Genomic DNA, 17,858 nt, shown 5'->3' on the forward strand with positions numbered 1-17,858 from the left:
GAAATTACAAGACACAAGTAACTCAAACCTGTGAATATTATACTAGTATAATAGTACCAGCTCAAACTGAGAACGTGTTCTCCTTATATAAAGTTTATATATTTTACAAAATATTTTAAGTATGCAGATATTTACTTACAATTTTAATGATCAAGCATATGAAATAGAAAAGGAGAGAAAAAAGAGAGATAAAAGATTATGTCTTTTTACTACCATTATGCCTAATCAACATACCACTTTAAATACTAATAGGAAAATGTATTTACTTCCCTTTTTGGATAACTTCGTTTCTTCATTGACCGTTTGCCCTACTATCCAATTTTAATGATTGCTTCCTCAGTTTTAGTCTTTTTATCAATGATTAAATACATTTTTGGGGTATATTCTGGATTTGGTCACCCCATCGAACCGACTTATAAGATTAAATCTAAAAATATGATATTTTCCAATAAATATTACATTGTAATAATTAAAGACAGGAAAAGAATTCGGCGAGTAGACATGGTCATGGTCGTTAACCCCATTCTTTAGATAGGTATATAATTGCACTAGTCAAACAATTTAGCAATGAATTGGTTTTTCAAATAATATAAATAAAACTTTTAATACATATGTTAACAGTTGTATTTAAAAGTCATGTTAGATTAAAAGGATCTAATTGGAATGAAATGGCGAAGATTTTGCTAAAGGAGGTAATTTCATATTCTTCTAAATGTAGTTATTTTTACACTGTTCTCATCGGCTTGATATAGGCTTGAAACACTATGCATGCTGATTAAAAATGTTTGGTAGCATATGGATGAAATAACTTACAGATCAGCTATTTTTGTCAATTTCAAAGGATTCATTTGTTATTCTGACGACAATCATCTAGTTTCGACCGCCAAAATTAGCTAATCGTTAAGGTATATTTAAAATGTCTTCATGTCATCATTCATCATATACTATGTAATTTTACCGACAAGCATTAGTTTTCTACTACCTCATTATTGGTCGTCATACTGATATATCACTCTGCTCAGCCCTTAATCCATATCACGGCTTTGTGACGTCAAACACGTTGACCTGGCCTTAATAACGTTGACCCGGATAATCAGAAACGCGCGTCCGGCGTAAATATCTATGATGAGTTTATTTACAAACACTGGGTCGATGCCACTGCTGGTGGAGTTTTAATACCCCGAAGGTATCACCAGCCCAGTAGTCAGCACCTGACTGACATGAATTATCATTGATATGGTCGTATTTATAGATTAAATGTTTACAAAAAAAAACTTTTGAATTTTGAAATACTAAGGCTCTTCTACCTCAGAAATTGATTACATTAGCTGTATTTGGCAAAACTTTTAGGACTTTTAGTCTTTAATGCTCTTCAACTTCGTACTTAATTGGCCTTTTTTTTTTTTTTTTTTTTTTTAACTTTTTCGAATTCGAGCGTCACTGATGAGTCTTTTGTAGACGAAACGTGCGTCTGGCGTAAATACAATTTATTCCTGGTATCTATGATGAGTTTATCTACACAGAGAAACAACTAATCAATATGCTGGCGTTTCTTATTGACAACATTTTGTGTTGTTGAAATTTGGAGGTAGACGTTTTCAACAAATTGTCGGAATTCCCATGGGAACGAAATTTGGGCCTCTCCTTGCCGACCTCTTCTTATTTTAATATAAATCGGAGTTCATTTAAACACTTGTAAAAAGCAAGAAGATCAAAGAAGCAAGGTCATTAAATTTCACATTCAGAAACATAGATGATGTTCTTTCCATTAAAAATCTAAACCTTTTGATTGAGTTCCCTTAATATATCCCATCAACTTGAAATTAAAGACACAATATACATGGCTTCCTCGGCCTCATTCTTAGACTTGGTTTTCTCGTTTGAATTGTTTTACATTGTCATTTCGGGGCATTTTATATCTCACTATTCGGTGTGCGCTTTGCTCATTGTTGAAGACCGTACTATAGTTGTTAATTTCTGTGTCATGTGGTCACTTGTGGAGAGTTGTCTCATCGGCAATCATAGCACATCTTCTTTTTTATAATGATACCTTGAACTTGACATACATAGTCACTCATCTCAGTACAGGAAACATGACAAACGAGACGATTTCAGTTTTGAAATTATTAATTCAACCCACCTCAGTAGCATATACCAACTTCACCTGCATATGGGATAAAATAAAATTGAGAATGGAAATAGAAATGTGTAATATGCCAAAGAGACAACAACCCGACCAAAGAGCAAATAAACATTTCCCAACGTCTCCTTCTTTTTCTTTAAATGTTCATCGGAAGGTACCGAGACCTTTTTGATAAAACTTCACAAACAATACACGATGGTCTTGAAGTATAGATTCTAGGTACTGACATTGTTTATTATCTTAATAACGTGTTATATACTTTTCTTTCGTTTGTCTCTATGAATATTAATTTTACTGAAGTCTGTATTTTGGCGATATAAATTTGACTTGACTCTGTACTTATACATCCATTCATTGTGTTATCATTCTTGTCTTTTATTTTTGCTAATGTGCTTTGTCTATATGCCTGTTTATGTTTCTTTGATGCATATGACGTGGCTCTGTACTTATACATCCCGTCATTGTGTTACCGGTATTGTGCTATGGTAAATTTTTGAATTCTTGTCTTTCATTTTTGCTAATCTGATTTTGTCTATATGACTTTTTGTGCCTCTTGGTTATACATTTTTTTTTTGCTTTTACAGTGATTAGATTATAACAATGTAAATTGGTGTACCCTTATTTTTGACATTTGTACCTATTATGTCTGTTTGGTTTTTTTTTTCGCACACACACACATCGTTATAAAATTAATGGAATTTGATGCGACTGTCATACAAGTAAGAGGTTTATCTGGTTATAAAACCAGGCTCAATCCACCATTTTCAACATACAAAAATGCATGTACTAAGTCAGGAATATGATAATTGTAATCCATTCGTTTGAGGTTTTGATTTTGCAAATTAGTTAGGGACTTTCCGTTTTTATTTTTCTCGGAGTTCAGTATTTTTGGGATTTTACTTTTAGCATTTCTTTGATTCTACAAGAAAATAACTGAATAAATAATATCAAAATGTAATGGAGTACGACCAAGTTTCCTCTTAACTGGTAAATTAGTTGATTTATTATGAACTCAATGTATACACTTATAAAAAAAATTTGGTCTGTGTAGTTTTTTGGGGGGGTTCAACCCATCAGTTTTTTCTTAAAATGTCCTGTACCAAGTCAGGAAAGTGGCCATTGTTATATTATAGTTCGTTTCTGTGTGTGTTACATTTCAATGTTGTGTTTCAGTTGTTTCGTAGTTATCCTCTTATACTTGATGCGTTTCCTCAGTTTTAGTTTGTAACCCGGATTTGGTTTTTTTCTCAATTGATTTATGAATTTAGAACCCTTATTGAATTAGGTGACATCTTTCGCGAGTTTAGTTGGATTATTGTTGCTAACTCTCACATGTTTTTTTTTCTTTTGAGTTTGGTTATATAATGAGTTTAAAAGTAGCAGTTGTCTTCCTCCATCTTGGATTTTGAAAAAGCAGATAACAATCGGTCTAGATCTTTAATGAAATGTGCAAATTTCGGGAGTAGTATGTAATTCATTTAAAAGGCTTTTCATATTGATATAGAAAATGATGTGTTTTATCATTTTACGGCTGTATTTTACAAAAATCAGATTATTTTTGTTTTATTCAATTTTTAAAATTTTGCCATACAACGGTAGATAACTCCTATTGAAGTGGAGATAATTCGATAAAAATCATGTTACCATATTATTTATTTTCTTATCAGAAGGCATATGATTAGGGCTTTTTTTCTCATATTTTACCTTTAAATTCTTTGATAAAGTTTTCTTTTATCACCCAAATTTGGGATTTTCATGCATAATCGTGTTGCTTAGTCTTTTGTTTTCTATGTTGTGTCTTTTGTACTATTATTTGTCTGTTTGTCCTTTTATTTTTAGCCATGGCGTTGTCAGTTTATTTTCAATCTACGAGTTCTGTCCCGCTGGTCCTTCTTCTCTACAAAATCCTTCAATTTTGCTTAACCCGTAGTATAAAAAAACTGCGTTGATACTTTTTATTATATTTAAAACAAGAATGTGTCCATAGTACACGGATGCCCCACTCGCACTATCATTTTACATGTTCACTGGACGGTGAAATTGGGGTCAATACTTTAATTTGGCATTAAAATTAGAAAGATCATATCATAGTTAACATGTGTACTAAGTTTCAAGTTGATTGGACTTCAACTTCATCAAAAACTACCTTGACCAAAAACTTTAACCTGAGCTTCACACTATCTTCTTCTTTGTTCAGTGGACCATGAAATTGGGGTCAATACTTTAATTTGACATTAAAATTAGAAAGATCATATCATAGGGAACATGTGTACTAAGTTTCAAACAACGGTATATTGCTGGGTCTTCCAAGTGTTCCACGAAACCTCTTTCTAAATTATAAACATCTATTTTATCAGCAATCAAAGACGGGCTTCAAAGTTATTGTGAAACTGCCTATTCTAGAGGTGGCGTGAATCAGATGCTTAAAGATACTTAAAAATTCCAAAGATCTTTTAGAGTACATACAATCTAACTCTCTTTCATCTTGTAACAGTATTAAAACATTTGACTTTTCTACTCTGTACACAAGTATTCCACATTCCAAACTAAAAGACAAATTGAAAGAGTTGGTTTTACTTTGCTTCATAAAAAAGAATGGCCAACGTAGATACAAGTATCTTGTCTTAGGGAGGGATAAATCATACTTTGTAAATAATCACTCTGATTCAAACAAAAAATTCTCTGAAACCGATATTATCAAGATGCTTGATTTCTTGATTGACAACATATTTGTAACGTTCGGAGGACGTGTTTTTCAACAGACTGTCGGCATCCCAATGGGAACAAACTGTGCCCCTCTACTAGCCGACTTGTTTCTTTATTATTATGAGGCTGACTTCATGCAGGAACTTCTAAGGAAGAAAGATAAGAAGTTAGCAATATCCTTTAACTCTACTTTCCGCTATATAGATGACGTTCTTTCACTAAACAATTCAAAATTTGGTGACTATGTGGAACGCATCTATCCCATCGAATTGGAGATAAAGGATACTACAGATACAGTTAAGTCGGCTTCATATCTTGACTTACATCTAGAAATTGACAATGAGGGTCGGTTGAAAACAAAACTTTACGACAAAAGAGATGATTTCAGCTTTCCAATTGTGAACTTTCCATTTCTAAGTAGCAACATTCCAGCAGCACCTGCATACGGGGTATATATCTCCCAATTGATACGATATTCCCGTGCTTGCATTTCCTATCATGATTTTCTTGATAGAGGGTTACTTCTCACAAGGAAGCTATTAAACCAAGAGTTCCAAATGGTGAAGTTGAAATCATCCCTTCGTAAATTTTACGGACGCCATCACGAGTTGGTTGACCGTTATGGAATAACCGTTTCACAAATGATATCGGATATGTTCCTTACGTCGTAACTACAATCCCCTTCCCTTTCATGAATGTGACCTACCGAATTAGACTATTTACCGGATTTGTAATCACATAAGCAACACGACGGGTGCCACATGTGGAGCAGGATCTGCTTACCCTTCCGGAGCACCTGAGATCACCCCTAGTTTTTGGTGGGGTTCGTGTTGTTTATTCTTTAGTTTTCTATGTTGTGTCGTGTGTGCTATTGCTTTTCTGTTTGTCTTTTTCATTTTTAGCCATGGCGTTGTCAGTTTGTTTTAGATTTATCAGTTTGACTGTCCCTTTGGTATCTTTCGTCCCTCTTTCAAATTGATTGGACTTCAACTTCATCAAAAACTACCTCGACCAAAAACTTTAACCTGAAGCGGGACGAACGAACGGACGGACGAACGGACGAACGGAGGCACAGACCAGAAAACATAATGCCCCTCTACTATCGTAGGTGGGGCATAAAAAAGCATCACATCATATAAACTATATGTTGACAAATTATCAAAAAGTTTGATGAATTTAAATTAAGTCCCCATCATCCTTAAATGCATTTTATTATACTTTCTCCGACTTTGTCGAAATGAAATGTGTACGGCATGAACGTACTTTTCAGAATATAAATTTACCCATATCACTAGACTATATATTCATAGGTTGATAATATTATATTTTTTCTTTAACATACAGTAGATTTACTTAAAACAAATATTTAGATACCTACATTTAAAAACAACTGACCATGCGTTAATATCGGCAGATAAGTTCTTTTGAAAATATATTTATCAATGTTCATATAGTCAGCATATGAAATAAAGGGTGCATGTCGCAGCCAAAAAACGGATTTACGTATTGTTTCATAGTTTTAAACTTCGATTTAAGTTGAACAGCTACTAATGAAGGCATAAAAAACAAATATTTGTTAATGTTTAATTCTATATACATATGGATAGGTGAATTAGAAAGCTGCAACGAAAATTACAAAAAAAAACAGTTTAGATTTATACGACATTCCTGTATTTTAGAGTAACATATGTTCATTTAAATGTTATAAGGATTAATTAATTATATATGTCAAAATGGTAAGTGAAAACTATTTATTATGATATCATTTGACCAAGAAACTCACTGCACGTTTGCGTAACAGAAGATGTCACCAAACATTTCATCCTCTAAGATCAGGGCAACAGTAGTATACCGGTGTTAAAAGTAATAAATCGATCGTGAGAAAAAAAAATCCGGGATACAAATTAAAACCGAAGGAACCACATCAATTATTAGAGGAAAACAACAGGAACATTGAAGTGATACAATACAAACCCGCAAACATAAATAGAAACGAACTATATGATTAAAACTGCAATATTTCTGACTTGGTACAGGACATTTTAAGTAAAATGATAGGTCGAACCTGGTTAAATGGCTATCCAAACCTCCCGCTTATAGGACAATATAGACAAATAGAGCTTAATTGTAAGCCTGGTACCTTTAATAACTATTACCATCAACGACTGACACCATAGCACATCACAATCAGTGATACTCTTACGTAACACACATGCAATCTCGAACTAAGTCTTGAAATCATACCGTGCTTTACAATGTTTATGATACTGCTTATGTTTTTTCTATCTTTTTACTTTTAAGTCTAGTAAAGATAATGCTTCGACCACTGGATGTAAATTGATTTATCTCTGTTTTAACTTTAGTATAAATAATGCATTTTTGAAATTACCTTGGAGTTTGGTATTTTTGATATACTGTTTCATTTTATCTTAAACAAGTAATATTTATGGTTTTATTCTAGCTTCTGTTTGTATTATTTCACCTATGCACGTATCAGAAGTTCCTTACATGTGAAGTAAAAATGTATCGATTTGTATAAGCTTCGGTTTTTAATCTTTTAATTGCTATTCTTATGATTCTTATTCTTTGGTTTTAATTGTAGGAAGATCTCTCAGAGGATCAAATTGCAGGTAATTTATATTGTATTAACCAGTCTTTCTTTATTTGGCCTTTTTAACTTTTTTTGGATTCGAGCGTCACTGATGAGTCTTTTGTAGACGAAACGCGCGTCTGTCGTATATACAAAATTTAGTCCTGGTATCTATGATGAGTTTATTCTGTACACATAATCCTAGTCCAGGGTAAAGACGTTCAAGTGGGTGGAGGATAAGCCGCCGAAAACTGTTAAGATATACATCCCATGTAAGAAGCTTATAACTTAAGCTGTTCAATGCACATGCTTTCATAGTGTCACAAGTGACCTTGCATTCTATTTAAACTGATTAAAAATATATTTATATAATTTTAACATATACAGATTAGTGCATTATTTAATACCATTACCTTATCTAAACGATAAGCATATCATTAAAATAATTACTTTATCTGAAAAGGGGCATTCCCGTTTGAAATGCATTTTAAAAAGTAAAATTCAAAAATGATTTATTCAGTATTTACCAAAAAAAATAATATAATCCTTTTCCTTTAAACATTATATCTTAGCTTTAAATTTTCTTTCCGCTTTAAAGATGATGTTCTCTCACTAAATACTTCTAAAATTTTGTAACTTTTTTCAACGCATCTATACCATTAAACTTGAGAAAAAGGACACAACAGATACAGGTAAATCTGCCCCATATCTTGATAATAAGGGTCGGTTGAAAACAAAACTTTACGACAAAACAGATGATTTCAGTTTCCGAGTTTTGAACTATCCATTTCTATGTAGCAACATTCCAGCAGCACCTATATACGGAGCATATATCTCCTAGTTCATACGATATTCAAAGGTTTGTATATCCTATCATTATGTCACTGAGAGGGTTGCTGCTCACAAGAAAGCTATTAAAACGAAAGTTCAAGAAACATTCTCGTTGATTCTTAATATGATTCATCTTTGTGATTGTGTTACAAAACTTGGCTACATATGGCTTGTAAAACGGAAATGATAAAAACCTAAACTGCATCTGCTTTCGTTCCAATATGGGATAAGAATTATCATTCATTTTAAAAAGGATTTGTTTGGTATACGTCAATTTTAATCAATTCGAAAACCAAGAAACATAGTAGCATTTAATTCAAGCATTGGAATATATTTTACTGTATCCACTTAGTTCTATATACAAACTCTGTAATACATATATATATATGAGTGTAAAACGGAGTTTGGGGTATACCCCAATGAAAAATTAAGATTGGGGATATAACATCAGAAAGAATGCAATCACTGGAAATCTAAGACAGCACAGGTAAGCTTTCTAGAGGAGGTCGAGGCCGTTATAAGAGGCTGCCATAACAAAAGAAATATTCAAAGTTTATTTTAAATTAGTATAACTCATCAACATGAAATCGAATTCTTGTTTCTTCAATATGCTGAATAGTTTGGAAAATTTAGGTCTCGAGTGCATCCATTTGTATAAAGTTTGTGACATTTGAAAAATATTTATTAAAACTACACTGCCTATACCTTAAGATCTTGTATGGAAACTCTGTGTTTATATGTACTTAACATCAACATTGATGATCATTGAGAAAAACATTACAATAGTTAAGTGTGAAATCTTTTTATATTTGCTATTTCTATTTGCGTATTTGACATCATTTAAAGGTAACATTCACGAGAACGTAAAATAGTATGGAATGTTTAATATGACACTATTTACCAAAGAGAGGTAAGAAAGAAACAAAAGGGAAATTGAACAAACGAAAAATTCCATGGCAATAAGCAAAAACGACCAAACTTATAACTATTTACGTCAATAAATCACCAAAGTTTCATGAAAACTGATCCAAGCATTTTTTTACTTATTGGCCGAAAACTGAAAAAAATCCCCGTTTTTAATTAATAAAATCCTATAACTTGGAGATGTCAAATCTAAAATTGATAAAACAAAAACCGTAATGAGCTAAGGACAAAAGAAATAAACAATCACAAAAGTTTCATGCAAAATGGTTATATTGTTTTTTAGTTGTAGTCCAACATGTTTACGATAGACGGACCGACAACGATACACCATAATATGTTCCATAAACGGGGATATACAAATAGATAGGAACATCGATATACAACACAAGAATGTGTTATGAACATTCTTTTGGTAGATACTTTTAGATTTTCAAATTTAAGATGCCAAAAAAAGTGATGTGTAATATTGAATTCTAAGGTAAAACATGTTACTGATATATATATAAATTTGAAATTCTAAAAGTAAAAGTAATCTAAAGCATGAAACTTTTGTGATTTGTTTATTTCTTTTGTCCTTAGCTCCATTACGATTTTTGTTTTATCAATTTTAGATTTGACATCTCCAAGTTATGGGATATATATGTATATTTTAACATAAATGTTATTTTGAATATCTTCTCAGAATTCAAAGAAGCATTCAGTTTATTCGACAAAGACGGAGATGGAACGATTACTACGAAGGAGTTAGGAACAGTCATGCGATCTTTAGGACAAAACCCAACAGAATCTGAATTACAAGATATGATAAATGAGGTGGATATAGATGGTAAGATATGTACTACAAACATAGTTAAGATCTTATATAAAGCTGCCGGTTAACCATAAAAATGAAACTAAATGAAACTATTTGGCATCGATTTCTGACAACTTTTGTGTAATTCATTACCACCGTACGTGACACCTGTTGATATTTGTGTTACTACACACAAAAATCACACACAACGTGAATATCCCCATTCCATTACTGAGATAAACAATGAACATTATACCAGTTATGAGTTAACTAATAATGCTAATCTAAAGAAAAGTGTTCCATGAAAGCAATATTGGGTTAGGCGCCAACAAAACCCGATATAAGTCAAAGAGCCATTAAATGCTGTAAATTTTATGACCAATATATGCAGTTGATGACCCTATGGTGCTGGTGACATGTTGCAAACTTTTCCTGCTCAACTTACCTTTCTTACTTTTACTCGTCAGATTGATACTTTCCACAGCAAACATTTGACAAAAAGACAAAAGACTCAAATTACCTAATTAAGAATAATTTTAGATATTGAATTTTAGTTTTAATCCCAATTTCAAATATTTTACTTGCCTAACAGTTATTAAAATATATGCGTAATTGGTGACACCGGGTATATTACATTTATCGCTTTAAAAGAAGATTCTCCTCCCCTTGATATCGTTTATAAACATCGCCAGATGTGATCAATAATTAGGGTTTCAGTTGACGTGAGCAACACGATGATTGCAACCAATAGAGTAAAACTGTACACGTGTTCGCTATATTTATGTATCGTTTTGTATGTTTTTGGTTTGTGTGTGTAATAATTTCCCAGGGTTATAGAACAGTTATATATAAATCCGTTGTGAAATAGTTAATAGCGAACACAAGAGAGGGGAGAAAATACAATAATTATTAAAGGTACCAAGATTACAATTTAACACTAAAAGTCAAAGAGAAAACCGACTATATCATGACCAAAACCAAAACTTCAAAAAGCCTTCCGTTTATCTAATCTTTTTATTTGCGTTTAAGTCAAGATGCTTGGTTTTTGTTATTTATGAATTTATTTGTATTGTCCCTCTTGTATTTTTTAAAACTTTTTTTTTATTTATTTACTAACATTTTGGACTTTATAAAAAAAGAAAACAAGGTTACGAAGGTTTTGGTCGAGGTACTTTTTGTTAACAAGAGACTATCAATGCTTAACCTAATATTTCCCTGATGTTAATGATTTGCAAGTAAACACTCTTTTTTTTAAATTTAAAAAGTCATGTTTTATTTTGCGACACTTTGGCAGATAATAATGTTTAAACTATATGGGTGAAAATAGTTTTCTGTATACTTATGATTTTAAAATGAATGTTGTTTGTTATAGCATAAGGTTTTGTTGACCCTCCTGAATGGTACAAGAACGTTATCTTTTGTCCTGACATCATTATATACAAAGAACATTCAATTTATATTACAGGTTTAGTTTATATTATTTGCCCAATAACTAAATATTTTATATTCAGATTTACACTTTAAATATCCAGACATGTGATGACGAGTCTTTCTCCATTCAATTAACATTCACTATCGAATACTATTGAAGTATTAATTCAATAGTTATGGAAAACCTCAAGAGAAATTCTCCATAAAATCCAAACACTTAAATAATACTAGTAGCGTCAAAGCAGAAGAATCATTCAACTTATATTCTGCATTCAAGATTGCATAACACTATTTCAACACAAAACGCGACTAATCCCGTTGCTGTCACCTGCTTCAGAATGTTAAACGAGAACTTTTGAATTTCCAAGTTTCTATTAAACTGTTTATCATATCAGACATTATTCTGTAATGAAAAAAGAATAAGCGACAAATAACAAAACGCGAATTGATTAAAGGCACCAGTAACATACCGCTGTTTTAAAGTCATAAATTGTGAGAAAACAAATGCGAGTTACAAAAACTTAAACCGATTGAAACACATCAACTATAAGAGGAAAAGACGGAACAACAGAAACACTGAAGTGCAATAAAAACAAACTTTAACATACACAGAAACGAACTATTTGATAACAACTGTCATATTTCTGGCTTGGTACAGAACATTAAAAAAATGTGGTGGGTTGAACCTGGTTTTATGGCTAGCCAAATCTCCCACAATATTGAACAAATATCGCACATTCATCACAGAGAAACTCACAAACAAATGATAATATTAGCCGACACGACATACAAACCACAGAACAGCTGCTTATGGGGCCACTATTGTTTTCGCTATAAGTCTTTGTTAAATGTGGGTTTTTTAACTTGTGCAGAATTCATCTTTGTTCAAATAATTAAAAACCTGACATGAGTTAAATTTTATACTGTCCATTACTACAGTCAAAATTGTACATACATTTCATTTTGTATAATATAATAATCATCACTGGAAGTTAGTAATCAATTTGTGATCCCTTTTTGTCCGGTTTACAAGCTTTAGTAACCGTGTCACATTAAGTTTCCAAAATGTTTTATAGAAACACCAAATAAAAAAAGAACAGTGACTTGAATCACTTAAGATATATGACTAATTACCGACACTCGTCAAGTTCAAGGTAATATTTCATTTACTCTTTTTCGTATGGAACTGGATGTTATATACCACATTTTGGTGTAATTACACCTTATGATGAATTGTAGTAGAAATCTAGATTGGGTATTGAGTTCAGATATCGCTCCTACAAAGGATTATAAACATTGAAACAATTAATTAATGTCGTCTGGTAGTAAAAATTGCTGGTATTGTTTACATTAGATATTGTGCAATGAAAGCAAGAAAGCAATGAACCAACAATATATATATATAAGGCAACAGTAGTATACCGCTGTTCAAAAGTCATAAATCAATTGAGAGAAAACAAATCCGGGTTACAAACTGAAACCGAGGGAAACCCATCAGTTATAATAGGAAACCAAAGAAATAACAGAAACATTTAAATGCATCAAAAGCAAATCTTAAAACAGTCTCTCGTTAATCAATTAAGAAGGCAAACAAAAAAACTAATGGAATCAAAGACCGAGTGCATGATTTATGCCATGCAGATTCAAACTCATTAAAAAAAATCAAAATCGGAGATAAGTCATAATCGGTGTAAAATACAGATTAGGCGACTTTTCTGATATATAGATATATATTTATCTTACCTCCTATACATTTTTAGGAATATGAATGGTTAAAAGCGATCTCGTGGAAACCGTGTATATTTGATATTAGGTTAGTAGGGAGGCGGTGCTTATTTCATACACGGTTAGTAGTGGAGTTACGTCCCTTTATATTCCATATAAGGTAGTAGGGAGGCGGGGCTTATTTCATACACGGTTAGTAGTGGTGTTACGTCCCTTTAGAAAAACAAAACAGTACTGAGAAAAAGTCTTAACGGTTTCAACAGACGAAGAAATTGATGATTAAGATTGAAATAAATTCATAAAACACTAAAAATCTAACAAGTTGTCATTGTTGGCATCTGTTTTTGTAGGATCAATGGAGTATTTTTTTTTTAATCATGTTAATGCTAACTGTAATGAAGACTGGCTCATTTTGATAGGTCACTGGTCTAAATTTTACACGTTGAGATAGTCGGTAAGATAAATTCGTTACATAGTGTGGTAGTGACGTAATACGGTATATATAGGGTCAGTAAATTCCATATGGGGATTCGAGCTTCGCTCTCACCCCATATATACCGTATTAGGTCACTAGCACACTATGTAACTAATAATCTACGACTGTGGCAACATTTTACAACTGAGAAGAGGCACAGATATATCGTATCGGTCAACTTATTTGTGATAGTGACTGTGATACTTATAAAGTGTTGTTTCATTCGTTCTTTCATAAACCTTTGTTTTATGCATACGGACCTTATCCCAGGTAATAAGCATGGTATGAGTATTAAGCATGGTATGAATATTCACGAGCGGAACGTATCTATTGAGATATATTTACACTATACTATGAATAAATGACTTTAAATCGCTGAGAAATAGATAGTTGACAAACGGAAATTTGAAAGCAGCACAATTGATAAAGATTCTAGTCTAAAGTAGTTCATCCAAGTCATAAAGTCGGTTTATTTACACTTTTTTTATTGAAAATAAACTGTCTTGTTTATCTCGATTAGTCTTTGAAAACATTTTTCTACATAATATTTCATTTTTTAAATACAATGTTTTGTAACATTGAGCTTTTATCAGAAAATACTAGGTTTTAATTTTCATACAATTTTATAAACAATTAAAATGAGACTAGCGGTATTCGTGGTTATGACAGTTACCAAATAACTTAATAATAAAAGATCAGAAATAGAATAATTTATCGTTATTTCTTTTATAACATTTATATAAAAAAAAAATCCATGCAGATAATTACAGCAATCTGTTTTGAGATGAAAAGTGAGTACTAGTAAAAGTTTTGTAAGGCTACTTCTCCTACCATTAACATTAAATTGTTTTTATATACATATAATGCTATGGCTGATATCCTTTAGGAAATGGACAAATTGATTTCGAAGAATTTTTACAAATGATGGCGAAGAAAATGAAAGATACGGATACGGAGGAGGAAATGAAAGAGGCTTTTAAAGTATTTGACAGAGACAATAATGGGTTTATAAGTGCACAAGAACTAAGACTGGTAATGGCAAACTTAGGGGAAAAATTGACGGACGAGGAAGTGGAAGAGATGATTAAAGAGGCCGACATGAATGGAGATGGACAAGTAGATTATACAGGTTTGTATTACATTCCTTGGTCGTGATTCTTTGACGTGAAAACAAACTAAAATGTACATATAATTGAGAATGGAAACGGGGAACGTGCCAAAAAGAGACACCAATCCGACCAAAGAGCAGAAAACAGTACTTTACAACTTTATGTATTTCTCTGTACTGAGTGATTTTTGTGTTTGTTTATACATTGCCGTATAGGAAAAGCAAAATGAGAATGTTGAATTTGATGTATGCCTTTTTGTGCTACTTTGTTACATTTGTTGTTTATGTAGTGATATTAAGATGATAACACAATATTGACTGTTGTACCCCTATTTTTGACATTTTTACTCTTTGAGTATGTTTGTTTTGTTCATGCATCGTTGACAATGTAATGGAATTTGATGCGACTGTCATACAAGTGAGAGGTTTAGCTAGCTATAAAACCAGGTTCAATCCACCATTTTCTACATTAGAAAATGCCTGTACCAAGTCAGGAATATGACAGTTGTTATCCATTCGTTTGATGTGCTTGGACTTTTGATTTTGCCTTTTGATTTTTGATTTTCCTTTTTGAATTTTCCTCGGAGTTCAGTATTTTTGTGTTTTTACTTTTTGCACTATATTCCTGCCACGTAGTGTTGTCATTTTAGCGGTATTCTAAACATTGCAATTTTAGCGGGAGATTCGGCTAGCCAGAATAACAGGTTCAACACCTCATTTGTTTTCTAAAATTTATTGTACCAAGTCAGGAATATGATTGTTGTTATCTAAAGTCCGTTTCTATGTATGTTGACGTTTTCTTTTGCTGTTCAATGTTTCTGTTGTTCGTTGTTTTTCTCTTATAGTTGATGTTTCCATCGGTTTTAGTTTGTTACCCGGAAATGTGTTTGCTTAATCAATATGAATATTGAAAAGCGTTATACTTCTGTTGCATTTATTTGAGATATTGTTTTACCAAAATCGTATGGCAAATGTTGAAATCTAATAATATAACAACAGTTCTACGATTATGAGAGTGTATTTACAACATTAACAGTACTAATATGTTTATTGCAAAACTCAAATTTATACAAATATGAAGAACTGATCTAATAAAAAATTACATAAGGTTTAGGCAAACCCGGAAAAGAAGTCAGAGATTTGTTATATGTTGTCTTTTTGTTGTATCGGGTAAAACAGTGTTGATAAAAAAGCTTCAAATGAAAAAAGTACAACATTTTGTATAAATAATTTACTATCTGGCAGAAGAATTTAGCTTTGGTACTACCGTATTTTGATATACATAACTTTTCGTTGTAGAATTTGTAGTAATGATGACTAAGCGGTAGTATAGACCAATCATCTGGAATTAACAGTCAAGTTTTCAACGCAAGAAAAGGAAATGATCATCAAATTAATGTGGCAATTTTTGCCTGTATCAACTACTCAATTGTATCATTGTTAAAATGTTTATGAATAGTTTATGAGAATGTACATGTATTGATAAACAAAAACAATCAGCATTGATTAATGAAAATGTTTATGATTTTGCACGACATTTTCATTGATAACAATAAATGATATGTATTTCTTACAGGTTAAATATTATAGGTATAGTTGAATCTAAGAAAACATCAATTCGTTCTAGAATGGTGACAGATAATATAATCCCAGTAAGTTAAGTTTGGTTAATTAAAAAATCCGTATATTACTGGTTTGTATTTCTCAATTACCGCATCACTATGGAAGGTGGTTCATAGATTTATATAATGTCCGTATCCCATGCATTTTACAACTATTTCCAAGATAGTACAATATTTAACTTTTTTCTTAAGTTTTCCTTCTTCAATATCGTAGCCCCAAGAAGTTCATTCAACAATAACATATGCAAGAATACCAAGCCAAAATACAATGCAAGAACAAACTAGTCTCTTACTTTCATTTTTTATACGATTATATAAATCTAAATTGTGTGTACCGTAAAATACCACATATCATTTACTACCCTTTATATGTTTGATGGACAATTCTTGAAGAGTATTGTAAATGTATCTTTTTTTATTTATTTTTAACCAGTACTTAGACAACATGTAAATGGTTTCGGTGTTTTTATGATGTTTATATAAATTATGCTGTGATAAAGATTTTTATATGTTTACGGTGTTCATATATCTTAACTTGTACGATTCGCTCGTGTATGTAACAATGTTTTAGATTTTAACGAGAGAAATTTATGTATTACTGAAAAATTATCACACCTGGGTTTTCGATATCCCAAACTAGTCAAAACATTTACTAAATGTTATCATCGGTATAAGGACATCATTCGTAAATATAGCTCAACATGCAGACTTCTTATACGTTCAGGTATTTCACATTAAATATTTTATGGAAATATTCTTTATAAAGCACAAAAATGTCAGCATTCACATCAGAAGCTAACAAAACCTTTACATAGACTTATTTAGAAGGGATATAGTTACGATACTGTTGTCAGGTCATTAAAGATTGCATATTTTGACGTTTTATATGGTCTTTGCATCGGAACTAAACACATTTATTTAAAAACCAGTTATTGGGATGACACGGGTTAGGTTCATCTCATATATGTTATGATGGTATGATACTAAACCCCTCATGGGAAGGATTGTGCCTGATATTCATATGATGAAGACATAATCTTTCAATGGGTTTAATTGAAGTCTGGAGCTGGCATGTCAGTTAACTGCTAGTAGTCTCATGTTATTTATGTATTATTGTCATTTTGTTTATTTTCATTGGTTACATCTTCTGACATCAGACTCGGACTTCTCTTGAACTGAATTTTAATGTGCGTATTGTTATGCGTTTACTTTTCTGCATTGGCTAGAGGTATAGGGTGAGGGTTGAGATCTCATAAACATGTTTAACCCAACCGCATTTTTGCGCCTGTCCCAAGTCAGGAGCCTCTGTCCTTTGTTAGTCTTGTATTATTTCTAATTTTAGTTTCTTGTGTACAATTTAGAGTTTCGTATGGCGTTCATCGCTGCATTGAAGACCTGTTGGTGACCTTCTGCTGTTGTCTGATCTATTTCTCTTTGACACATTCCCCATTTCCATTCTCAATTTTATGATTTGAATTTTTATAATAGATGATGAATGTCAATAAACAAA

The 17,858-nt window shown here is 31.9% G+C and overlaps 1 protein-coding gene across 2 annotated transcripts; it reads left to right on the plus strand.

Annotated features, from left to right (window-relative positions):
* The first annotated feature begins 573 nt into the window (after positions 1–573).
* On the plus strand, positions 574–16,860 carry LOC143067009 (uncharacterized). 2 transcript variants are annotated; one of them, XM_076239936.1, is made up of 5 exons: positions 574–692; positions 7,452–7,479; positions 9,877–10,020; positions 14,505–14,747; positions 16,026–16,860. In XM_076239936.1, exons 1-5 carry the CDS (start codon positions 612–614, stop codon positions 16,052–16,054), a joined length of 525 nt encoding a protein of 174 aa, XP_076096051.1. In that variant the 5' UTR covers positions 574–611; the 3' UTR covers positions 16,055–16,860. The 2 variants fall into 2 exon arrangements, with proteins under 2 accessions (XP_076096051.1, XP_076096052.1); XM_076239937.1 differs by lacking the exon at positions 574–692 and adding an exon at positions 6,312–6,585.
* Positions 16,861–17,858: the final 998 nt, after the last annotated feature.

Source organism: Mytilus galloprovincialis, chromosome 3, assembly GCF_965363235.1.
Source record: "Mytilus galloprovincialis chromosome 3, xbMytGall1.hap1.1, whole genome shotgun sequence".
NCBI lineage: Eukaryota > Metazoa > Mollusca > Bivalvia > Mytilida > Mytilidae > Mytilus > Mytilus galloprovincialis.

Coding starts and splice junctions, on each gene's coding strand:
- LOC143067009 (XM_076239936.1), top strand. CDS start 612: ATGTTAACAGTTGTATTTAAAAGTCATGTTAGATTAAAAGGATCTAAT. Junction 693..7,451: donor CGAAGATTTTGCTAAAGGAG/GTAATTTCATAT, acceptor TTTTAATTGTAG/GAAGATCTCTCAGAGGATCA. Junction 7,480..9,876: donor CTCAGAGGATCAAATTGCAG/GTAATTTATATT, acceptor ATATCTTCTCAG/AATTCAAAGAAGCATTCAGT.